The sequence below is a fragment of the Myotis brandtii genome, unplaced genomic scaffold, assembly GCF_000412655.1.
Source record: "Myotis brandtii unplaced genomic scaffold, ASM41265v1 scaffold1041, whole genome shotgun sequence".
Taxonomy (NCBI): domain Eukaryota; kingdom Metazoa; phylum Chordata; class Mammalia; order Chiroptera; family Vespertilionidae; genus Myotis; species Myotis brandtii.
The window spans coordinates 1,964-27,135 of record NW_005353503.1 but is presented as its reverse complement, the minus strand read 5'-3'; the positions used below and the strand labels follow the sequence as shown (position 1 = coordinate 27,135).

The 25,172-nt window shown below is 54.5% G+C and overlaps 1 protein-coding gene across 3 annotated transcripts; it reads left to right on the top strand.

Moving 5' to 3' along the window:
• The first annotated feature begins 14,080 nt into the window (after positions 1–14,080).
• On the top strand, positions 14,081–23,260 carry PI16 (peptidase inhibitor 16). 3 transcript variants are annotated; one of them, XM_005856719.2, is made up of 6 exons: positions 14,081–14,293; positions 18,465–18,679; positions 20,567–20,683; positions 20,939–21,027; positions 21,488–22,168; positions 22,347–23,260. In XM_005856719.2, the coding sequence occupies exons 1-6, from the start codon at positions 14,123–14,125 to the stop codon at positions 22,466–22,468; spliced, it is 1,395 nt and encodes a 464-aa protein (XP_005856781.1). In that variant the 5' UTR covers positions 14,081–14,122; the 3' UTR covers positions 22,469–23,260. The 3 variants fall into 3 exon arrangements, with proteins under 3 accessions (XP_005856781.1, XP_014393960.1, XP_014393966.1); XM_014538474.1 differs by having other exon boundaries at positions 21,485–22,168; XM_014538480.1 differs by having other exon boundaries at positions 18,465–18,683; positions 20,571–20,683; positions 21,485–22,168.
• The last annotated feature ends 1,912 nt before the right edge of the window (positions 23,261–25,172 follow it).

The window sequence follows — 25,172 nt, the reverse complement described above, 5'->3', positions numbered from 1 at the left end:
CACTTGGCTTCCTTCTACGCTGTCTTCAGTCTTCGCTCAGTGCAAATCAACCACCATCTCTGTTGGGTTAATTTGCATATCACTCTGATTGGCTGGTGGGCATAGCGGAGGGACAGTCAATTTGCATGTTTCTCTTTAATTAGTGTAGATAGGTAGGTAGTTGGTGGGGGAATCAGGAGAGGAAGAGCCCAGCCAGTGCTCTGACCACCATCCTCCTCAGTTGGTGGCATCCTGTCTATTTCTGCTCCCGCCCTCCCTAGTTCTGGGCTCCCCTGGCCCAGTCCACCCTGAACCCTCTGTGACTCACCTGGCGGGTGTCACCGCACAGCCCCGCACCACGCTCCACCTTCGTCCCGTCTGCTGCCACCCAGCTTTCTTCATTCTGTCTGGCCTGGGTTTGAGGGTCAAGGGCAAAGCTCGTTCTTTTCAGTGGAAGCCAGCTCCTTCCATGTTCTGCCAGAGGCCCCTGCTGCTCTCCTGCCCTCTGGGCCGCTCAGCAGCTCACAGGGGCAGAGGTGGCCACTCTCCTGCCACTCACCAGATCCCTTCCTGGTGCGGGCACCTCACAGACGTGCAGCCGACTGCACACTCGAGCCTCAGGGAGAACGAACTAAGTCCAGGAAAAGCTCTTGGTCCCGGGCCCCCGCCCCCCTGCCCCGGCCGGCCCCCAGTGCCAGCAGCTCTGCTCCCTGCCAATCTCCAGGCATCTGAGCCCGAGCCAGGCAGAGCACACGGGCTGTACGTGTTAGGCTTCTGTCCAGATGCCCAGCCTCAGGCCCGCCGGGCTCCAGGAAGGAACTCGGCCCCGGCCCCTCGTTGAGGAGACACGGGGAACCGGGTGAGGTGCGTCAAGAACCGAACGTTGAGAAAGAAACCACATCCACACAAAATGAATGAATGGAGCAGGTGTGCAGTCACCCGAAGAAGTGGCTCCCAGATTTGACTGAAACCAGCATGGCGATTTGACACAGGGAAACGGTAAACACGGCCCATCGGAAGGTGGCAGAGCGGCCACCATGGGAGCCCAGGAAAGGGAGCCTGGGAGCAGGGCTGGCGGTGCCCACCTGCAGAGACAGTGCCCTCGGCTGGAGGCATCGGACCTTGCCCACACCTCTCTGGACTCCGAAGCTGCACCCACACTAAGCTGTGAGGGGAGCGCGGAGGGCGGGCCTGGGTGGCCTGGAGGCACCGTGCAGCCAGGCTGGGCTCCGGAACGGAGGCTGCAGAATGAAACTAAGAGAGGAGGCCGGAGCGGGCCTCAGAGATACAACCGCCTTCCGTGGAGGGAGGGCAGGGGGCAGACATTCCAGAATGAGGGGCGGCTGTTCTACCTGGAAAGTGAAGGCACAGGGAGGAGCAGCGAGCTGAGTGCAGGGGACCGGGAGGTGGGCGGACACAGGGAGCCTGGGCAGGGCCAGGTGTGGGGGCCTGGGGTCCGAGCAGAAGAGTGGGGATCAGATGTGACAGGAATGGGAGCCACTGGCTCCTGAGAAGGAAAGACGCGGGGTGACGGTGGTGTCTGAGAGCCCGCAGCCTGGCTGGGTGGCTGAGGGACACAGGGCAGGGACAGTGTGTGTGGGGGGCTGACGGACACAGGGCAGGGACAGTGTGTGTGGGGGGCTGACGGACACAGGGCAGGGACAGTGTATGTGGGGGGCGGGCGGACAGAGACCAGGGCCAGGCGGGCAGTGGGAGGGTGCGAATAACCCGGGCTCAGGGCCACTGGACGTGAAGCAGTTAGGAAAGACAGGCAGAGATGTGCACAGGAAGGATCGTCCAGCGTCACTTGTATTAGCAAATGTCCCGAGTGGGAAGATGAGTAAGTAGAAGGCTGTGTATTGCGCAGTTGAACGTTGTTTCGCAGGGAAAATGAGCGGTGTGGATCCAGGGGCCTCGTGTAAGAAATCCTAAAAGCAAGGGAGGGAGGGAGGGAGGGAAAGAAAGCCAGTGTTAGAGGCAGCAAGCTTGTGCTGGCCAATGCGGTAACCACTAGCCGCACGTGGCTATTTAAACTTTAATTAAAATACAAAGTGCGACCCCTCAGTCACACTCGCCACATTCAAGGCTGGGGAGCCGCGTGTGGCTGGTGGCTGCCCTGCTGGGCGACACGGAGAAGCATGGCCACCATCGCCAGGGGCCTCTGGACAGCGCTGGCATTTGGGACAGACCGAGTATGACACTGAGCTGGGCACGGTGTGGCCAGAGTAGATGGAAACCAGGCACATGTCAGACAGTCAGTCAGCGCTGTGCCGAGAAGCAGGAGTCGGGGACCGGAGAAGGGGCGCGGGCTGCCATGCTCTGGCCCTGAAGCCCGCGGTGCCCACGCGAGTGCTTGCTCATGTGACCCGCGCTCGTTCCCCGCGGGAAGAGTGCACAGCCGGCGCACTCAGCGAAGACGGGCTGGGTGTGAGGGACACTGAGGTGGAGACAGGAGACCCAACGGCTGACCCTCCTGCTGGGAGACACGAGTCCCGTCCTTGTGTCCACGCAGCCCACGTGTGCCCCTCAGCTGCCCTGGTCGCCGTCACCATCCTACACCCTCACAGACACTGCTCAGGTCCTCGCCATCATGGTGACCTGCCTGCAGCCAGCTCGGAAGGGTCGGCACAAGCCCCGGCACGGCTGGTCTCCGGCGGGCACACGCACCTCGGGGGTGTCCCTCTCGCTTGCCCAGCCACTGCCCCCACATTCTGCCCCCACGTCCCTTCCCACAGGCTCCCTCACAGCAGCTCCCTGACCAAGCCGGGCCCCCCACTCCTAACGAGGGCCTGTGTCTCACGGGCCCCCCGGCCAGGACCGGGCAGCTGTGCTCTGCAGGGAACTGTCTGAACCAGAAGCCAGCAGCCCCGGGGAGGTCTGGGCCAGGTGCCCAGCCCGCCGAGGCCGAGGCTCCTGGCCGCAGCTCTGGGCTGTGGCTGAGTCTGGCACTTCAGAGGCAGAGGGAGCCCTGGTTATAATTTGGGGCTTGCAGTGTGCCAGGCCCTTCTCTCTGGGGCGATACATTGTGGTCCCCCGCCCGGGGGGCTGATGCCCTCTCCACAGAGCCCCTCAGTGCCAATCCCGGAGCCATGGCCCCAGACCAGGAGCTGAGGGGTCCCGTCAGCCCTGCTGAGCCCCGGGCCCTGCCCCTCTCCACCTGCACGGAGCAGCCGCCGCCTATGTCTGGTGCTTTATCCATTAATGGCATTCATTCATTTTACAGACTCGCCCGGCCAGCCTCTGAGGCAGATGGCATTACCCCATTTTACATAGGAACACAGTGAGGTTTGAGGGGCAAGGATTTGTTCAGCGAGCGAGTGACAGGCTTAGAGTCTGCATGGGGCACGCCTGCTGCCTCCTCAGAGCTCTGACCTGCTTTCCCTCCCTTCCTCTGTCTCATCCTCCAGCCTCTCTCTGCACCTCCATCCGGGTGTCCCCCACTTCTGTTCTCTCCTCTTGCTCCCTCTCCCCCCACCCCCGAGAAGCACAAAGGTGGGCTCGGGGTGCTGCTCTGTGGCTTCTGGTTGAGTGAGCTCCATGTCCTCAGGAACCCGTGCCCCGAACAGGCGGCTCCCTTCCCGGGATCCCCACCCCCCCAGCCTCGGGGGACACTGTGTGAAGAGGGTCCCTGAAACTGCTCCAGGGAGAAAGAACTCGGAAGGGCTCCCAGACTTTCCAGGACTGGGTGTCACTTTAGTTCGAGGCAGGAGTGGCAGGAAGCAGGGCCGGGTGGTAGGGCGACAGGGTCAAGGGAGGCAAAGGCAGGGGACACCTCCCCATGCAGGACGGTGTGAGGCACGTGGGGGAGCGAGCGATGCCTCCAGTCTCTGGCGCCTCACACACGCGCCTGCTGATAGCAATGACTGGCCGTGGGGGGGGGGGCAGTCCCAGGTGGCACCCCTGTCATTCTCCCCAACAACGGGAAGTAGAGGCCTGCGGAGGGCAGGCCTGTGCTTCATTCAGGAGGAACCTGCCCGAAACCCGGGTCTGAAAACCAGGAGGGCGTTTGCCAGCGAGGACGGCGCGGGGTGTGGGCAGGAGGCCTGGCGTCTTCTCCATCGCCCGGCAGAACCACCGTCTTCAGCACGGGGCCTGGAAAAGGATCTCGCAGGGTCCACACTGCTGCGGCCCAGGTTTGGGGCTCACGGTGGTGGAACTAAACACTCTGCCATTGTCAGACCCTCCAGTGGCTGCGACTGTGAAAGCCAAGCTTCCAGGGGGTTTGGGCTCGGGCCGGTGACCTTTGGTTTCCATGAGAACGGAATGTGGCCACCAGCAGTGTGCCTGCCCACACGCATTCCTACGGAAGACACGCTGAGCTACACGGTGAGGTGGACGAAGGAGAAAACAGCCACACCTCGGCCAAAGCCGTGCCGCGGGCCCAGTTGTAACCCGCTGTCTGACCTGGGGCCCGGCTGCGTGAATGACAGCACGGGGACTCCCCGGAATACTCTGTAACCATGGAAAGTGGTGGCTGTAAAGGTATGGAGCGAGTTGGAGAAATTACTTATGACAAACAATCAGAGAAAAAAGCCAGAACCAACATTCCCCAAGTGCTACTGTTCCGTTCAGGACACAGAGAGAGAGAGGAGACCAGGACTGCGCTGCTCAGGCGACCAGCCAGGACGGGTTTGTTTTTGTAAGACGTCCATTACAAACCAATAGTTCTGTAAAATACCATGAAAATAAAAGACAAGCATACATCCATCAAAGGACTATTTTACAAAATATCCTAACAACTCAAAACTCAATAGTGAAAAAAAAAACCCACAACAACTCAGTCAGCACATCGACCCAGGAACCAAGAGGCCGCCAGTTCGATTCCCAGTCAGGGCACATGCCGGTATGGGCTTCGATCCCCAGTGGGGGGCGTGCAGGAGGCAGCCAATCGATGATGTTCCTCTCTCATTGACGTTTCTATCTCTCCATCCCTCTCCCTTCCTCTCTTGCTCTAAAAAAAATAAATCAATAACAACATATTTGTAAAAAACAACAAAGCAATCCAATTAGAAATGGATGAGTCATGAGCAGACACTTCACCAAAGCGGATGGTAAGTAAGCGTATGAAAAGATGTTCGTCATCCTAATTCCCTAGGAAATGTGACTTAAACCACAGGGAGCGCTCACTGCACACCTATGCAATGGCTGCGTCAGTTTCTGAGGGCTGCCTCATAAATTGAGTGGCTTCAAAATCATTCTCCCACGGTTCTGGAGGCCGGAGTCTGAAATCCAGGTGTTGGCAGGCCACGCTCCCTCCTTCCTCGCCTCTTCCAGCTCCTTGAGCTGCTTGCGATCCCGGTGCATCTCGGCTTGTAGCTGCATCAGCCCAACTCTGCTCCGCTGTCCCCCAGCCTTCTTCTTGTGTCTGCGCCCTCACAGGGCCTTCTTATACGGACACCAGTCATTGGGTTTAAGGCCCGCCCTGAACCCTGTGTGCCTTAACTTGATTGTATCTGTAAAGAACCTTTTTCCAAGTAGGATCCCATTCATATCTTTACGGGGGGCATAATTCAACCCACAGTGATGGCTAAAATAAAAACTAGGGATCAACACAAGTGCTGACAAGGGTGTGAAGGAGCTATAGAGCCTCACCCGCGGCAGCTGGGAAGTAGTCTGCAGTTCACCACGGGGCCCGCATCGAATTCTCGGCGTTTGTCTCAGAGGAAGAAAAACCCGTGTTCACACAAAAATCCATCCACAATGTTCACAGCAGCTTTATCCTAACAATACAAACTGGAAACAACCCAAATGTCCTTAAACCGGTGAGTGGCTAAACAAACCGTGGTACACGTCTATACCGTGGGATACTATTCAGCCATATAAACGAGTGAGTTATTGATACACGCAGTGACCTGGATGGATCCAAGGGCGTTTATGCTTAGAGAACAAGCCAGTCTCCAAAGGGTGCATGCTGTACGATTCCATTTATATAATCATCTTCTCTTTTTTTGTAAATCTTCACTTAAGAATACGTTTTTATTGATTTTAGAGAGAGAGGAAGGGGGGAAGAGAGAGAGAGAGAGAGAGAGAGAGAGAGAGATGAGAAAGAAGTATTGATCAGCTGCCTCTGTATGCTTCCTGACCGGGGATCAAACCTACAACATAGGTGTGTGCGCTTTTGGTGAACGAGACAATACTCCACCAACTGAGCCACCTGGTGGGTCATTTATACGCTATTTCTGAAATGATAAAAGTACAGGATGCAGAACAGAGTAGTGGTTGCGGGGACAGGGTTAGGGGTGGGGGTCTGACAATAAAAGGCTAGTAGGAGGGAGTCTCTCTAAGTTCTGTATCTTAGTTTTCATGATGACAACACAAATCTGAGATCAAATGGCACAGAACTGCCTTAACTGGTTTGGCTCAGTGGATAGAGCATCGGCCTGCGTACTAAAGGGTCCCAGGTTCAATTCCAGTCAAGGACATGTACCTTGGTTGCGGGCGCATCCCTAGGAGATGTTGTGCAGGAGGCAGCTGATCTATGTTTCTCTCTCATCAATGTTTCTAACTCTCTATCCCTCTCCCTTCCTCTCTGTAAAAAATCAATAATATTTATATATGAACAACAAATGGCTCTACACACACACATACGTATATGTGCACACAGGTGAGTGGAATCTCAATGAGGTCTGATATCAGTGAACAGAAAACAATGTCAGTTTTCCTGTTTGATATTGTGCCAGAGTTCTATTAGGCGTCACCATTGGGGGGAAGCTGGGTAAAGGGTTCCTTGGACTCGATGTATTATTTTTGTGACTCTCCGTGAGTCATTTTATTTTAAAATAAAAAGTTTAAAAATTGATTCTTAGAAAAATGAAATAGAAAGCAGATTTTACAAGGCCCAGTTTTTTAAAAAAAAATACTTTTTTATTGATTTCAAAGAGGAAGGGAGAGGGAGAGAGAGAGAGAAACATCAATGATGAGAGAGAATCATTAATCGGCTGCCTCCTGCACACCCCCTACTGAGCCCACAACCCAGGCACATGCCCTTGACCAGAATCGAACACAGGACCCTTCAGTCCGCAGGCCAATGCTCTATCCACTGAGCAAAGCGCAGGTAGGGCAAAAAGGCCGTTTTTCCATCACAGATTCAGCAGACATCAAACACCCATGTCAGCTTGCTGAGGGGTTTCTCGGTGCTCACTGTTAGTTCCCACACCTGCTGTGCTGAGAGCAGTGACCAACATCTGGCAGGAGAGAGAGGCACCTGCTCAAAGACTAGAAGCCAACACAGGGGTGGAATTCCCCCTCGTTGCCATCAGTGTTTGTGGTGGAGTTCTGCTGTTCAAGTGGAACGTGGTCTAAATGCATAGACAATATTCAGAATAAAATACATATTCCTCTGAGTCAGAAAACGTGCAGATCAGTAGATGTCAGCCACAGCCAGGCCCCCATGTGCCCGGTTTTGTCGTCTCTTGCTCCCTCTCCCCTCCCCTAACTGCCTGTCTTCCATTCCTCTCTTCCCTGTCGGCTCGCCTTCAACCGCCCTCTCTGCAGGGGCAGGTCAGGCTCCAGTCCCACCCCTTGCCACTGCTCCCCTCACCACAACGCTGGGGAAATCACTTTACCTCTTGCGTGTGTGGGGACTGCAAGGCCCCCCTGGGGGCTGTCATGAGGAGTAGCCCCCGGGGCGAGGGAAGGTGTCCAGGCCGAGCGGGGCTCTCTGGCTGCACACCCGTGGTCCCCAAACACTCTCGCAGGCTCTGGTCTTAACTAGTCTTTGTTCGCAACTCACGTTCCCTGTCAGGCAAACCAGGCTCCTCCTTCTCTGCCTCCCCGTCCACAGCCATGCGCCCCCACACCAGCATCCTGCCTCCCACAGGTGTGTCCTCCCCTCCAGCTTCAGCCTCTGCTACAACCTGGGGCCCCATAAGCTCTTCCCCCATCATAATGATAGCGAACACATTCCACTGGCTAACTCCATGAGCACTTAGTATGTGCCAGGCACCATCCCACGCCCGATCCATGTACTGACTCATTTCATGCTTTTACTCCTCCTATGAGATAGGTTCTGTTCTAAGCCCACTTTACAGGTGAGGAAACTGAGGCTAGCAAGCAGGGAAATAACTTGCCCAAGGCCACCCCGCTGGTAAGCCCCACGCTCTTATCCACAGCACTATATGCCGCGCGGCCTCCTGCTTCATGGCAGCAAGAACTGGGCTGTCGTACTCAGCAGCTCAGCACCCGGCTCTGTAACCCTTTGCTGAGTGAGTGAATGAGTGAATGAGTGAATGAACGAATGCTGCCCATTGTGCTCGGCTTACAAAGCTATTTTCCTCTGCTGCAGAGAAGCCAGGCAGAGACATGAGGGTGACACCAGGGCAGCCTGCAGCACCAGTGTCTGCTCTGCCCAGTGGCTTCTGAGCACCCTGTCCCTCCCCCCGCTGAGTCCAGCACCTCCCAGGCCAGGCCTTCAGCACCTTAACTCCCTGTGATGTCCATGTTTCCTTCCAAGTCTTCCTATTTCAACCTCAAGACCAAGCTTCAGGGACTCACCACGTTCTCTTGTCCACAGAGAAAGATCTCCATCTCACGGCTTCAGCGGCCGAATGCCCTGGGAAGCTGCCCAGCGAGCTGGCTATAGGTCTAACCTGCTTTCTCTTAGTCTTCTCTCCTCCACTCTGATGTTCCCCAGTATCTTCTCCTCTTTCCCGCAGACCAACCCATTTTCCTGCACTCTTCTAATTCGCCCCCATGCTATGCTACACTCTGCCTCCTAAATCTTTCTTCTCCCTTTTTCAGCTACCCATGTATTTCCTTAATCATCTATACATATAAAAGCCTAAGCGACCGGCCAACCGTTGACCATTCAACCGGTAGCTATGACACACACTGACCACCAGGGGGCAGATGCTCAATGCACAGGCATCGAAACATGGAACAGACTGATGAATCTCAGAGGGAAGGCAGGAGGAGAGAGGGCAGGAAGAGATTAACCAAAGATCTTATATGCATACTAGAGGCCCGGTGCACAGATTCGTGCACTGGTGGGGTCCCTCAGTCTGGCCTGTAGGGATCAGGCCAAAACTGGCTCTCTGACATCCCCCGAGTGGTCCCAGATTGCAAGAAGGTGCAAGCCAGGCTAAGGGACCCCACTGCTACACAAATCCATGCACTAGGCTTATTATAATCATTGGACAGCCAATGTGTCTAAAATTGTTTTATCTCATATTTGGAAGTTTCCCATATTTAAATTTAATTCTATGTTCTACCTTTAAAGGATGTAAAAGGAGAGCTATTAGAAAAGTCAAATTCCTCAGGGCCTGATTAGAAAGATTAGTGATGATTCATCCCAACACTACAGAACAGTGACTGCAGACACTGGGCCAGGTTCTACAAAAGCAAAGAGAACTAGACAGATGCCAGCCCTGTACTCATGGAGTTGGCAGCATTGTAGTGGCCCTCAATAACAAATAACCTAAGGAACAAGTAGTATAATTACAAACTAAGGCAAGCACTATGAAGGAAATGGGGTACAAAGACAGAGAGTAACAGGGGAAATCAACTTTAAGCAGTGGAGTCAGGACAGGCTCTGCTGAGGAAGTGACATTTCAGTCAAGATCTGAAGGATGAGAAAAACTCAGTCATGTGAAAAGCAGAAGGAAACACATTCTAGGCACAGAAAATAGCAAGTGCAAAAGCCTGAAGTAGGAAAGAGCTTAGCATTTAGAAGAAGTGAAAGAAGCCTTGTTGACTTGAGCAAAGTTCAAGGGGACTGGGGTGGAGACACCATCTGTGGTTGAAGGAGTAAGCACCGAAGAATGTACATTCACCTGTAACAGGAAGCCATTAAAGGATTTAGGTAGGGGATCCAACAGAAGAGCTATCTTTGCCAAGTGGGGATGAGACTGGGGAGCAGGATGGGAACTGATGGTGGTCAAACTCATGACTTGACTCATTTATTAAATTTCACCATCTGCATAAGGTAAGGGAACACTTTTTTAAGTTGTTTCTTTTCCTCTAAATTGCTGAACATTTTTTCCCCAAATATCCCTGATTCTCTACTACCAATGCATTTCAAATAAATATAATCAACATGTCCCTAAGAAAAGCTGTAGGCTCAGAATGCCATTTTTTTCATCTTTATGCTTCTGCTTACTAATTTTGTGAAGACAGGTTTTAGTGTCCTCACCTGTAAAGTGGGGATAATACTAGAACTTATTTCATAGAGATATTATGAAGATTATATCACACAATCTGTGTAAACCTCTTAAAACAGTAGGCTAATAAGAACCCATATAAAGCACTTGGCAACTAGATCATTATACTCAGAAGTAACAGTTATTGAAAAGCAACCTCAGAAGTCTTCCCTTATTGTCTATCCTTTTTCTATTAGTTTGAAAATACACTTTCTCCTGGAAACCTCAAGTCCAGCAGAAAATATCTCAACAACAATTCTGACTTCCCAGTTAATCAAGCAACACATTTCCATGAGTGGGTGAATAGAACATTATCATTGTGTCAGCTGAATTCTCTGAGTTTGGGTATTAATGTAGACATTCCGTTAGTGATAGTTAAACAATTTCCACACAAAATAGCGTGAAAATATAATATAGAATACGCTTATACTAGAGAAGGCAAACTAGTAATGAGCTTGCACAAGGATTAGCTTGACCACCCATATATATATTTTTAAATATATATATTTTGATGCGCACCTGACACCCTGGCGGGGCTGAGGGGACTAGACACTGCTATCTTGTGGCTGGGGGTGCCGCCATCTTTGAGGGCATGGCAATCAATTAGCATATTCCCTCCTTATTGGCTGTGGATGCCGCCATTTTTAGGGTGGGGCAGTCAATTCGCATATTCCCTCCTTATTGGCTGTGGGCACCGCCATCTTTGCGATGGCAGGAGGGTTGATTAGCATATTCCCTCTTTATTAGATAGGATTTCATATATAAGTGAAATCATATGGTATTTGTCTTTGTCTGGCTTATTTCACTTAGCAAAATACCCTAGGTGCATCCATATTGTCACAAATAGTAAGATTTCATTCTGTCTAATGGCCAAGCAATATTCCATTGCATATAGGTACTACAACTTTTTTATCCACTCTAGACATCAACTTCTTAAAAGAACAGAGTATGCATGTTTGCTTTTGCTCATCACAGTACCTCCAGTGCCTCAAAGTCAGAATCTTATTGGGCAACTGTAGTAGATGTGCCAGGGCACCACCCAGATCCACAGTCAGGACTCCTTTTCAGAAGCAAGGCTCTCCTTCTCCCAGATTACAGGAGTTCTGGCTGCACCTGCTTTCTCTTAGTCTTCTCTCCTCCACTCTGATGTTCCCCAGTATCTTCTCCTCATCCCCGCAGACCAACCCATTTTCCTGCACTCTTCTAATTCGCCCCCATGCTATGCTACACTCTGCCTCCTAAATCTTTCTTCTCCCTTTTTCAGCTACCCATGTATTTCCTTAATCATCTATACATATAAAAGCCTAAGCGACCGGCCAACCGTTGACCATTCAACCGGTAGCTATGACACACACTGACCACCAGGGGGCAGATGCTCAATGCACAGGCATGGAAACATGGAACAGACTGATGAATCTCAGAGGAAAGGGAGGAAAGGGGAGGGTGGAAAGAAATTAGCCAAAGATCTTATATGCATTCTAGAGGCCTGGTGCATGGATTCGTGCACCGGTGGGGTCTTTCAGCCTGGCCTGCGGGATTGGGCCGAAACCGGCAGTCCAGCATCCCCAAGGGGTCCCGGATTGCGAGAGAGTGCAGGCCAGGCCAAGGGACCCCACCGGTGCATGAATCCGTGCACCGGGCCTCTGGTTTTAAATATAGTTATTTGAAAATCTTCTAGATTGTTCTATTACCTCACGTTTTGGAGACAGAAATCCTCCTGTTTGTGTTGTATGCCATTGCTCATGGTAGCTCAGTTCCTCATGTGTTTTTATAATTTCTGACTGTGAGCTAAAGCTGGGGATTTTTTCCCCTCATGGATGGCCCAAGCTGGGTTGTGAAAGCTCCCTCCAGATATGATTTTGCCTTTGTTTCTGCTGAAACTACCCCCTACCACTACTCAATTCACCCTACTCTGGACCAATTTAAGAATCCCCAAGTTATTATTATTACTGTTGTTGTAAAATATACATAACATAAAGTTCAATATTTTAACCATTTTCTGTGAACAGTTCAGTGGCATTAAATCCATTCACATTGTTGTGCAATCATCACCACCATCCATATCTAGAACCTTTTTTGTTGTTGTTAATCCTCCCCTGAGGATATTTTTCCATTGATTTTTAGAGAGAGTGGAAGGGAAGTGGAGAGAAACAGAGAGAGAGAGAAAGGGAGAGGGATAGAGATAGAAACATCAATGAGAGAGAAACATCACCCATCGGCTGCCTCTTACACGCCCCCTACTGTGGATAAAGCTGCAACCCAGGCATGTGTCCTGACCGGGAATTGAACCAGTGACCTCTTGGTTCATGGATTGACGCTCAACTGCTGAGCCACACCAGTCGGTCATGTCTTTGTAGTTTTTAATGTGTAAGTCTTTTGCCTCCTTAGTTAAGTTTATGCCTAAGTATTTTATTCTTTTTATTGCTATTATAAATGGAATCACTTTCTTTTTAAAAAATAATATATTTCTTCAAACTTCCAATTGCTTTTTAAATTGATTTTTAGAGAGAGGAAGAATGAGAGAGGGAAACATTGATTTGTTGTTTCACTTACTTATGCGTTTGTTAGTTGTGCCCTGACCCGGGGATCAAACCCACAAACTTGGTGTATCAGGAAGACATTCTAACCAACTGAGCTATCCGGCCAGGTTTGGAACTATTTTCTTAATTTTCTTTTTGGATTGTTCATTGTTGTGTATAGAAACACAACTTCTTTTGTGGGTTGGTTTTGTACTGTGAGACTTTGCTGAATTTTTTAATTAGTTCTAATCGTCTTTTTGTGATTGAATCATATTATTTTGTTTTTGCTTTTGTTTTTACTCAGAGATCTGAGCAGTGACAGGTTTTATTGCATCTTCCAAAGCCAGTAAACAGACTTACAGACTGCTTCCTGGTCCCCATTCACTGAGCGTGCAGGCTTCGCGGATCCCAGCCGAGCTCCCCAGCACTGGTTCCAGCTGCCTGCCTCATGAAGGCCAAGACCTCAGCCCCGCCCTGCATGGTCGCCCCATCCAAGCGCTTGCCCACGGGGCCTCCTTTCCTCCAATACCCTCCCCTCGGAGCCCCTGCTCATCAGCTCATCACCCCACTGCGTTTCTGCTCTCTGGATTTGAAAAATGAACATATTCTATTTTCTACATATTCCGAGCAGGAGTGACCCCAGCACCCCACTTCCAAAGGCGCACCTCAAGCACCGGCGTTCCCAGAGAGCACATGGGAGCTGGCATTCTATCCACAGAAAAGCCCTGTGACAGGACCCAGCTGGAGAGGGACGCAGCCAGTCCCTCTGCCAGTAAGCAAGCGTCTGCCTCCCCCTGGGGCTGGGAGCCGGCCAGGCTCCTGCCCTGTGGGTGGTGGTTGTCTACTGTTACGGAGGGCCTACTGCGTGCCAGATACCGCACTGGGTGCTTTGCGCGTATTCGATCTCATTTAACCCTGCTGCCAGCCCTGTGAGGCAGGTATGATTACTGTCATTGATTCAGTTCAGGAAGTTGCCAAAAACACAGCTAGCAAAGCTGCAGAACCAAGATTCAGACTTAGTTTGGCTCAACCTTTACCAAACACACCTCGTCTTCCTCCATCCTTCCAACGCCACCTGTACCTTCCTCTTCTCGTCCAGTCCTCTGGGTGTGGGTCTGTGCGGGGTCCCTTCCTCCGCTCTGTCCTCAGCACCCGTGGGTGTGACCTCTGCAGAGGGTGCTGTGCTGGGGCCCGGGAGGACCTGCCCACCAGGAGGGATGGGCTGTGGCACTCCCAGGGTGCTTGGCCGGAGCCCCGTTACTGAGAAGGGAGGCGTTTGCCCAGGACTCCGAGGGGAGTTCCATCCTGGGAGTGAACCCAGCCCTGGTCGGGACCCAAGCACCCAGCCCTCCCCGAGACATTGTGTGAGCCGGCTGGGCCTCCAGACAGCCCCTCCCGCCGCCCCAGCCAGGGTGGTGCTTGTGTGGGAGGGACTTTAAATCCAGCTGCCAGACCCCTGGACAGCAGAGGCAGAGAGGGCTGGCCACCATGCACAGCTCCCGCAGTCTCCTGGCGCTGCTGCTGCCGCCGCTGCTCTTGCTGGGGGCCACCCCGGGGCCCGCCGGAGCCCTCAGTGATGAGGAGAGACGCACCATGGTGGACCTGCACAACCTCTACCGGGCCCAGGCGTCCCCACCCGCCGCCAACATGCTGCAAATGGTGAGTGTGGTCAGAGGCGCCCACCTGCCAGGACTGAAGGGGTGCCAGGCCAGGCCCCCCACCAGCCCCTCCCATCCCGTAGCCAAAGCTGTCTCAGAGGCTCACCTCTCCTGCCAGTGACAGTGTCTCTGAAATTATATAACTCACAGGCCCCATGGCAGCCCCATTATAGCGACGAGGAAGCCGGCTTAGGGCACAGGGTGGGCCCTCAGGGGCTTGCAGGTCACTAGCCGACAGAGCCGGGCCTGGGCGCCCCAGCTCCCCTCCAGTGGCCCTTTCCCAGCACTTCCTAAGATGCATGTGTCGCTGGGGTGGGGGTGGGGACACCTTGGTGACAACAATCTTTCAAGGAGGGGAGGAGAGGAAGCAGGGTGGCAGGAGCCAGACACTGAGGTGGGCTAGCACAGGAAGTAGGCGGGGAGGACTCTGTCGGCCACTTGCACGACCCAGGACTTTGGGTGAGTCCCTTAACCTAGGAAGGACCCTCAGTTCCTCTTCTGTGAAGCGAGGTTATAACTGGAGTCACACGTGTATCAATATGGCCTGAGTCTCGTAGATGGAATTTTGAGTTGGGGTAAAAATGAAACCTCAGCCCTAGCCAGTGTTGCTCAGTGGTTAGAGTGTTGGCCCATAGACCGAAGGGTCTCGGGTTCAATTCCGGTCCAGGGCACATCCCTGAGTGACAGGCTTGATCCCCAGCCCCAGTCGGGACGTGTGCGGGAGGCAACCAGTCGATATGTCTCTCTCTCATCGATGTTTCTCTCTCTCTCTCTCTCTGTCTCTCCCTCTCCCTTCCACTCTCTTTAAAAATCAATGGAAAAATGTCCTCCGGTGAGGATTAACAAAAAAAAGAAAGAAATCTCAAACACATATGTATTAGGATATAGTTACATGAAGTTTGAAAATGTAAAAAATATTGTTATATACAGGTGGCAACACGTGCTGATGGAGTAAACATCCATGGACAGCCTGCAGAAGACAGAGCCATTCAGCGGGTGGTTACCCTGTCACAAAGGGAGGGTTAGGGCAGGATGTTCGCCGTCAGGATTAGAAGAGACGAAGTGAGAAACTCACTCCTTCCTGCTCTCCCTGAGGACTGGCCACCCCTCCAGCCACCCGCAGGCGGCCTGGCGGGTTGATGGGCAGTGTCCAAGGAGCCATAATTGGCCCCCGAGAGCAAGGTCACTCTGGGGACCACAGCAGCAAGCCTGTGGGTCCGAGACCGGCGTTTTTACAGTCGAGTCCAGTCTGGCGAAGTGACTGTGGCGGCCCCTTTACCGTCAAAGGCCTGTTTCCTGATCTATCATGAGGGGCTGGCAACCCTGCCCAGGGGGCCAGACAGGAGGACACAGGAGAAAGATCTTGGAGGGGCTCTACAGACACACACAGCAACGCCATTCAGGCCCTGTCGGCCGGGGCCACCAGGGGCTGCAGACACAAACCAGGAGCCTGGTACCAGCTCTGCCAACAACTCTGCCTGAGCCCCTGAGTTCATCGTTGGGTCCCAGGTTCCCGTCTGCAGAACCTTAATGCCCCCAGCCTTGCTGGCTGAGGCTGGGGCTACGCAGGCTGGGAGCTGCTTTGCCTGCAGAGATGGGCCTCAGTGGGGCAACATTCCTGGAAGCAGCTGGGCATTGAGGGGCACACGGCTCAGGTGCGACCTCTGCAGTGGTAAATGCAGAGACTCTGGAGCCAGAAGGCCTGGGTTCAAATCTTTTTTTTTTTTTTGTAATATATTTTTATTGATTTCAGAGAAGAAAGGAGAGAGAGAGAAACATCAATGATGAGAGAGAATCATTGATCGGCTGGCTCCTGCACGCCCCACAATGAAAGATGGAGCCTGCTACCCAGGCATGAGCCCCGACCAGGAATTGAATGAGGACCTCCTGGTTCATAGGTCGATGCTCAGCCACTGAGCCACGCCAGCCAGGCTCAGATTTTCACTTTGCCATTTATTAGCTGTGTGGCCTCAGCCCAGTCACTTAGCCTCTCTGTGCCTCAAACCTCCTCATCTGTGAACTGGGGATGATAACAGAACAGTCCCCTTGTAGGGTGGTTGTAAGGATTAAATGAGTAAACATGTGGAAGGCACTTAGAACAGCGCCGGACAATTAGTAAGTTCTCAGTAAGTGTTTGATGGACAAAAGGGAATGCTCGGGGGTGAGGCAGGTGGGTTACTGTGGACTCTTCTCTCTCCCTCAGCCTCCACATCTAACATCACCATCGTTACCACCAGAAGGTTCTGTTCTCCTACCTCCTCCCCGATCTCTTTGGCACAACCTGACTCAGTCTTCCAATTCTCCCAGGGCTAAGCCTCTCCCTGCTTTCCAGGCTCGGGCTGCACTGGCAGAATGAACGGCCCAGCACACAGGCCTGACCCCCCCCTCCTGGTTCATAGGTCGATGCTCAGCCACTGAGCCACGCCAGCCAGGCTCAGATTTTCACTTTGCCATTTATTAGCTGTGTGGCCTCAGCCCAGTCACTTAGCCTCTCTGTGCCTCAAACCTCCTCATCTGTGAACTGGGGATGATAACAGAACAGTCCCCTTGTAGAGTGGTTGTAAGGATTAAGTGAATAAACATGTGGAAGTCACTTAGAACAGCGCCGGACAATTAGTACATTCCCAGTAAGTGTTTGATGAAAAAAAGGTAATGCTCGGGGGTGAGGCAGGTGGGTTACTGTGGACTCTTCTCTCTCCCTCAGCCTCCACATCTAACCATCGTTACCACCAGAAGGTTCCATTTTCCCACCTCCTCCCCAATCCCTTTGGCACAACCTGACTCAGTTTTCCAATTCTCCCAGGACTAAGCCTCTCCCTGCTTTCCAGGCTCGGGCTGCACTGGCAGAATGAACGGCCCAGCACATAGGCCTGACCCCCCTGGAAGCCCTGCACTGGCTCCGAGAGCCCAGGACAAAGCTCCAGCCCCGAGAAAGCCCTCTGTGTGCCTGGCTTCTTGGTCCTTGTTGTTGCCTCAGGCTGGCACGGGGCTCTGCAGCAGAGATTGCTTTAAGCAGGGTCCTGTCTCGGTCGTCAACGGTTGACAGACCCCTGCTGTGCCAGCCCTGTGCCCGGCAGCGGGGATGTGTCCCTGCCCCACCTGAAGGAGCTACAGTCCAGTCTGCGGTCCAGCAGGCCATCCCCGTGCCCTGGTCCTTGTCCCCAGCACCCTGTCCACCACTCCCCCCCTCCCACTCCTGCCAGAGTTTGGGAGGACCACAGGGACCAGTGATTTGAGAAAAAAGTCCCAGAGAGGGAAAGGGATTCACCCAAAGTCACGCAGCCGGGCTGTCCCAGCCCAGTGCTCCCGTCCATGCCCCCGGCAGCGGCTACGGAGAACCGTGTGAGCGTGGGCAGTGGGTGTGGACACACAGCCCCCTCTCCTTAGAGCCGCCCCAGCTCTTGTGCTTTACGCCTGCCTGGCTCCCACAGCTGGATGGGCCCCCGGAGGGTGGAGCAAGAGTTGCGGCCAGGCAATGGTTTCCAGGAGAAGCCAGAACAAAGTTTAATGGGATCCAGGCCTCCCTCCTCAGCCCTTTGGTCAGATGCCTTGTTAGTCCCTCTTCCCACCCACTCTGAGCTGTGCCCCCAGCAGGGGACACACAACCTCAGAGGCCCCCTCACCTAAGTGCTGTCTGCCTGCTGCCACACCGTGGTCCCCAGGGGAGAACTCTGCCTTTGGGAGGGGACATGCTTTGGGCCACTAGGGCCACGGTGAGCGTCACTCCACACTGGACATGTGTGGTCCTCGGAGCAGCTCAGGCAGCCCTGGGAGGTAGGCAGGGGCCTCTTTGCCAAGTTTCACTTGGGATATTAATATTAAGCCATAAGAACACTGTCCCAAACATGACCTCATTTCCTGTTCCCAACACCCTATGAGAATTCAGAAAGACTAGGCAATCGGTCCGAAGTCACACAGCTGGTGAATGGCCCCAAGGGTAGCCAAACCCACCACCGGTGGTGGCACTCACCCCCCACAGAAGCCACCAGGAGCGAGACCTGGGCCAGATCCCAGCCAAGACTCACCCAGCAAGGAGGGGAGGGTCTCCGGTCTCCAGGGGCCCCGGGGAACCCCCACCTTCTCCTCCTCCTGGCATCTGGGCATCCTCCCCTCGCCCGCCGGGCCCCCTTCGCCGTCACTGAGCCCAGGTGTCCTCGCCTTCCTCCCCGCAGCGGTGGGACGCGGAGCTGGCCGCCTTCGCCAAGGCCTACGCTCAGCAGTGCGTGTGGGGCCACAACAAGGAGCGCGGGCGGCGCGGGGAGAACCTGTTCGCCATCACGGACGAGGGCATGGACGTGCCGCTGGCGGTGGAGCAGTGGCACATGGAGCGCGAGTACTACAACTTCAGCGCTGCCACCTGCGAGCCGGGCCAGATGTGCGGCCACTACTGCTCTGGTTCAGAATCGCGCCTTTCAGGAGCATCAGCCACATCCAGTCTCGCTTCTCCTCGTGACCTCCCGTGGCCCCGCCTGCCCTGTGCTCCCTCCACCATGGGCGATGGGCGATGGGCGATGGGCGATGGGCGGGGCCTCGTGGGCAGTGGGCGGGGCAGGACCACCTGTCCCATCACCCCGCACCCCCCCTCCCGCAAGTGCCTTAGTCCACACTCTAAGCCCCCTTAGACCCTTCATAAAAGTCGTCCTTCCCCAGTTCTTAATGACTGTCTAGACCTGACAAAGTCTGCTTCTCAAACCCACTAAGCCATGTTCAGTTCATAAAAACCACAATCTGAAAACGAGGCCGCCCCTCGGCCTCCGGGTGCTGAACAGACCGAGGCTGGGTGTCTCCGAGCCATTTCTGCCCGGTAGTTGCGGCACAGGCGCCCGACCAAGCTCGAAGCAGCCAGTCCTGGGACTCAGGGCAACGCTTTGCCCCGGCAGCACGGACCCCCACTTCTGCCTTCTCGCTCACGGTCCCTCTGTTGTCATGTCTCATGGTGTCTAAGTCGCTGCTTCTAATCTGCCAAAGACAAATAAAGCGAATAGATAATTTTGTTGTTTAAATTTTCGTTTGCTTTTAAAAACTACGTAAGGAAGAGCAAATTGTCGTGGAGGGAAGGTTTCGGGGGCCTCTGAGAGCTTGTCCCTGCCTCTCGCAGTCACTTTTGCTTATGGGTTCTCACTGCATTTTGAAAGTTTGAGTTTGCAGATAAGAGGTGTCAGGGTGTGTGTTGGGGGGATAACATCAGGTTCCTGAATTCTCTTTTTCCTCCTCCCAATGCTTATTTGTTGTTCAACAATAACACAAAGACAGGTTTTTTTTAAAAGACAAAAATAAACCAACCATCTTCCCACCCATATCCACCAATTCCATTTTCCAGTGCCTCATTTGAGGGGTATTTTTAGTGCTAATCTTTAGGGCAGGAAATCCCAACGTCACCCGCCTAGATCAGGAAGTTATGAGGGTGCAGCAGCCCTCCCTCTGTACCCTGCCACCTCTCCCCGCACCCTCTCTCCCATCCTCCACAGGGATTGCTGTCAATGCCCAGCACGAGTGGGGCTGCCCCGCCTCACCCCAGCGTTCTCCAGGGCTGAGTGCACGTAGACTTGCTCATTTCTGCCTGGGAGATGCTGAGCAGTGGTACCTGGGGGACCTTCAGCTGATTTAAGCAAAGACCCCCGTCCTGGGAGGGTGTGCAGAATCCACAGGCAGAGCCAGAACTCACAGCAGAAAGTGGCCTGTTTGCGAGGCTCCTGGGCAGACGAGGCTCAGACACAGCGAGGGGAGCTGCCGGGCTCCGCCCATGGTGGTGCACGAAGACTGTTTGACTTCTTAAATTTTATACTCGAGGCAGAACTCCCAGCACCAGGAGACCCGTACTCAGAGACGGCAGGTCCCTGCTTGTGGTCTGGGGAAAGTCCCACTTCCCAGACGGCTTCTCCTGTTTCTTTCCTTGGAGTTTGCTTGTTGCTGAGTTTAAGATTCTCCCATTTGAAATGAATTCCCTTGGATAGATCCCTGTTAAAAAGCAAGAGCCCCTGGGAACAGCCCACAGGAAGCGCTCACGAGGGTATATCCAAAGGGGTGGTTTTCAGAGGGAGAGAGGCCTGGTGAAACAGTGGCTGGCAGGGGAGAGTCATCCGTTCAGGACAAGCCCACCACCCCACCCTACCCTGGCCCCCTGCTCAGAGTTTTGTCCTTAAGCTGCATGTCATCAGGAGCTTGGATCTTACAGGCTGCAGGGTTGCTCCTCTCCCCACCTGCAGAGGCTGGTCAGAGAGGCACCAGCCAGGGGCCGCCCCGTCCACGCTGAACTGTTGGTTCTGCCCTCCCTCCTTCAGGTGGTCTGGGCCAAGACAGACAGGATTGGCTGTGGCTCCCACTTCTGTGAGAAGCTCCAGGGCGTTGAGGAGACCAATGTCCATTTACTGGTTTGCAACTATGAGCCCCCGTGAGTCCGAGGGAGCCGTTCGGGTGGGCAGGGCCAAGCGGAAGGCTGGGTTGGACACAGTCTAAGGAGGTGGGTGGGGGTAATCTGGAGCCCAGGCCGTATCTGCCCCTGGGGAGCTGTGAGGGCACCTGTAAGTCTGCTCTCACTGATCCAGCCAATTGGTTGGGGCACTTCCGGTCTAGGTGTGTGTATAAGGGATAGGGTCAGGGGTTGCGAGGGACCCCCAACCCCCAGCATCCTCCTTGCCTCCTGCAGGGGGAACGTGAGGGGGAGGAGGCCCTTCGAGGAGGGGACTCCGTGTTCCCAATGTCCCTCCGGGTACCTCTGCGAGAATTCCCTTTGTGGTGAGTCCAGGATGGGGTGGGGAGGGAGAGGAGGGAGAGGGAAGGTGGAGCCCCTGAGCAGTGCCGGGACTGGGGAGGGGCCCAGCGGGAGGCGACCTCCAGGGGCCCTTGGCAGGCCCACCCCATCCGGGTTCCCAAGCCCGTTTTGCCCTCCTTGCACAGCCATTTTGACGCCCTCTCATTCCAAGTGAACGGATTTCAACCCTCGCAGCAGAGGGTAACGCCCGATAAGGAAGAGGGGGGGGGGCAGATGGGAAAAGCCAGGTGGGCGGGCTGATCGGTGGGCGTGTTAGGAGCTGGGATCCAGCTGAAAACTGGAAATGCGAGTGCAGAGAGAGGAAGACTTGGACAAGGAGGTGGTGGAAGAGCAACCGTGTCAATCACAAGAAGTAGAATCTATTATCAAAGGGATACGGGTCCTGCTTGAAGCACTAATGCCAGGCCTTGTCTCTCTTAGCAGAACCCATGAGCTGCCCGGAGGAGGACCAGGAGGTGCCTCACCTGGAAGATGGAGAGGCCCCACCTTCCCTGGCAACTGAAGCCTCAGGCTCCAGGAAAGGGGGGACCTCCTCTTCCCTAGCAACAGAAATTCCATCCTTCTTGGTAACAGAGGTCTCAGGCTCCCTGGCAACCAAGGCTCTACCTACTGTAGAGACCAAGGCCCCATCTTCCTTGGCAACGGAAGGCCCATCCTCCATGACAACTGAGGCTCCACCGTCCTTCACAACTGAGTTCCCTTCGTTTTTGGAAACTCACAGCCCGCTCTCCTTGGATGAGGGAACAGCTACCTCCCCCAAAGCGACCCATGATCCCGTCTCAAAAGGGGTGGACCAAGAGGCCAGCAAGACAAGCACGCCCTCCAAGAGCCCAGAGAATTCTCTGCACCTCCAGGTGTCCCCGACAGGGACACAAGGGCTGCCACCCCACTCCCAGGAGGAGGGCAAGGCTGAGGCCAAGTTGCCTTCGCCCAGTGAGGTCTCGGCCTCAGTTTTTCCAGCCCAGGAAGAGCCAGATGAGCGGCAGGCCACGCGGGAACACAGCGGGCACATCTTCTCCAAGTCCCTGCCCAACTTTCCCAATACATCTGCCACCGCTAATGCCCCGGGCGGGCGAACCCTGGCCCTGCGGTCGTCCTTGCCAGGTAAGGTCTGTAGGGTCCATCCTACCTTCCTTCCGGAGTCCAGATTGTCACCAGGAGGGACATGTCCCCTCCGAATAGGAGCTGCCTCCTGGCTGCTGGGCCCCCCCCCCTGCCTGCGTGGGTGGGAGGTCAGGCAGAGCGGCCTCCAGGCCGAGGCAAACCTGTTCCCTTCCTCTAGGTGCAGAGGACCCTGAAGGGCCTGGAGTCCATTCAGGGCTGAACTCGGGCCCTGGTCACATCTGGGGCCCTCTTCTGGCTCTGCTGCTACTGCCTCCCCTGGTGTTGGCTGGAATCTTCTGAGGGGTCGCTACTCAAAGGCGAGGCCTGGTGAGGGGACCTGGCCTCATGCCTACTCTGGATCCTCCTTCTCCAAGTGAGAGGCCACATCTTCCCAGGCAGGTCCTGCTCTGTGGCCCAGCAGCCACCTCCAACCCAGCTTCTGTCACTGTCCCAGGAGTGCCCCTGCCCCGGGGTGGCCCTCCCCTCAGCTATGCAGACTGAGCAGTGTTCCCGTGGCCGGGGCCATGAACTTCTAGGGACAGAAGATCTTGGGGCTCTCCAGGAAACCCTTGGCCCCTCCCAGCCCCCTGGCCTCTTCTTGGAGACGTCTGAGTCCCAGGCTGTTCCCAGGTGTGCCTCCTGCCTTCCCAGGCTGAGGAGGTCAGCTGCCCTTCTGCCATCTCCCCCACCCTGTCCCCAGCCCCTCAAATAGAATGCTTCTTGGCTGAAGGCCCTCTGGAAGGGAAGGCTGCAGGGCATGCGCCTCACCCCGACATCTTGCCTGGCTGCCAGTGAGCTCAGGTTGCCGCCCGATGACTGCATATCTGACCTGGACCCCTCCGATGTCAGTCCAGGGGTGAGGGGGGATTCTGGGGAGATCCCCGCCTGCCTGGTCTGGGGTGACTGCCTCTGCCAGGAAGGCGTTCTCCCAGAGAGCCTTCCTCTCCCTACTTGCTGTGTAGCTGGCGGGGGTGGGGTGGGTGTGCGGGGCAGATGGACGAGCCCCACCTGGTGGGGTGTTATGGGTGGGGCAGGCAGAGACCAGGAGAGGGAAGCAGCCCCTGACTCCTAATAAAAGCCTGTGTAAGAGTACCCGGTCTCCATGCTTGCGAGGGCAGGTGGCCCTGAAGAGGCTCAATGCCTCCCCTACCAACCTGTGGCACCTGTTCTTTCACACCCCTCTACCCCCAAATACTCCGTTTCTTTCTTTGGGGGCACCCTGCCTTTCTTTCATATCGGCACCCCCTCAAGTCTTCAGGTTGCTGGCAGGAGGGTAAGGGGCCAAGGGCACTGGGCTGACTCTCTAGCTCCAGGACTCACCAGTGGGGCCAAGTGGGGCTCTGTGCCCAGGGTCAAGGAGTGCCATGCGACCTCTTCTCGGAGGCTGCTACCAGCCCCTCTGGGACACAGGTCAGAAAGGGAGCTCATGCCAAGCCCTGGCGGTTGGAGGGGTCCTGAGAAAGGCCGAGTCCCAGACACTGCCCGGGGAGCACCACAGGATTGTGCAGAAGTGCAGTGGGGCAGGAAAGCAATACTAGGCGGGCAAGTGTGTGCAGGGCCAGCAACAGTAGGCGGCTGAGGGCGACTGGATGCCAAGCTGGTGTCGGTGCGGGGCAGAGCGACTGTCTCCAGGCCAAAGCCCGTGTCCGCAGTTAAACAGGAAGCATGCAAGTCAGGCCACAAATGCCTGCCTTTCACATATGTATAAAAATATGCTAGAGTGTATCTCTATTAAGATATAACTCACATAACATAAATTTCACTCATTTCAATTGTACCACTCAATGGTTTTAAGTGCATTCACAGGGTTGTGCAGCCATCACCAAGGTCAACCTTAGAATATATTTATCACCCTACAAGAAACCCCACACCCGTTGGCAATCACATCCCCTTTCCATCCAATCCCCCTTCCCCCAGTCCTAATGCACCACTAATCTATTGTCTCTATGGACTTGCCTATTCTGGACATTTTGTATAAATAGAATCATACACTACGTGGCCTTTCGATCTGGCCTTTTCATAATGTTTTCAAGGTTCCTCCATGTGTAGAATAGAGCAGTACAGTACGTCATCCTTTTTTATTACCAAGTAATATTCCATTTTATGAAATGCATCTTATTTACCCACCCATCAGGTGGTGGACGCTTCAGTTGTTTCCAATTGGGGGCTATTATAATCATAACTGCTATAAACATTCCTGTACATTTTTCATTTCTCTTGGATATATACCTAAAAGTGGTATCATATGTTAACTCTGGATCACATGGTAACTCTTATGCTTAACTCCCCCCCCCCCCAAGTTTTTTTGAGAAACTAGAGGCCCGGTGCACGAATTTGTGCATGGGTGGTGGGGTCCCTCGCCTGGCCAGTGATCAGATTGGGGCCATCTTGCCCAGTCCCAATCCGGCCAGTGGGAGGGAGGCACCGCAGGAGGTTGGCCAGCCACAGGAGGTTGGCTGTGGGAGTGCACTGACCACCAGGGGGCAGCTCCTGCATTGAGCATCCCTGCAGCTCCTACCTGCCGCTCCCACTCATCCTGGCCCCACTGTGCCTGCCGTGGGCTCGTGCCCAATCAGTCCTGATCAGGTGAGGCTCACGCTGCCGCAGCAGCGCTCACCAGCCATGAGCCCTGCATCTGGCGCCCTCCCAAGGGGAGTGGCCTGCGGGATGGGACTGAAACCAGCTCTCCAACATCCCACAAGGGGTCCTGGATTGTGAGAGGGCACAGGCCAGGCTGAAGGGCCCCACTGGTGCACGATCAGGCCAGGGAGATCAGGCCAGGGAGGGCTCCAGGGTGTGTCCCACCCGTCTCACTCAGTCCTGATTGGCCGGACCCCAGCAGCAAGCTGGCCTACTGGTTGGAGTATCTGCCCCCTGGTGGTCAGTGCATGTCATAGAGACTGGTCGACCAGTTGACTGTCTGCCCCCTGGTGGTCAGTGCTCATCATAGCGAGTGGTTGAGAAGCCTTACCATATCATTGGCATATTATGCTTTGATTGATTG

What these genes read in the sequence shown, in the direction of transcription:
- PI16 (XM_014538474.1), top strand. Translation starts at nt 14,123, where the DNA reads ATGCACAGCTCCCGCAGTCTCCTGGCGCTGCTGCTGCCGCCGCTGCTC. An exon ending in CCGCCAACATGCTGCAAATG is followed by an intron (nt 14,294 to 18,464) that starts GTGAGTGTGGTC and finishes TCCTCCCCGCAG; the next exon opens with CGGTGGGACGCGGAGCTGGC. An exon ending in CCTGCGGTCGTCCTTGCCAG is followed by an intron (nt 22,169 to 22,346) that starts GTAAGGTCTGTA and finishes CCCTTCCTCTAG; the next exon opens with GTGCAGAGGACCCTGAAGGG.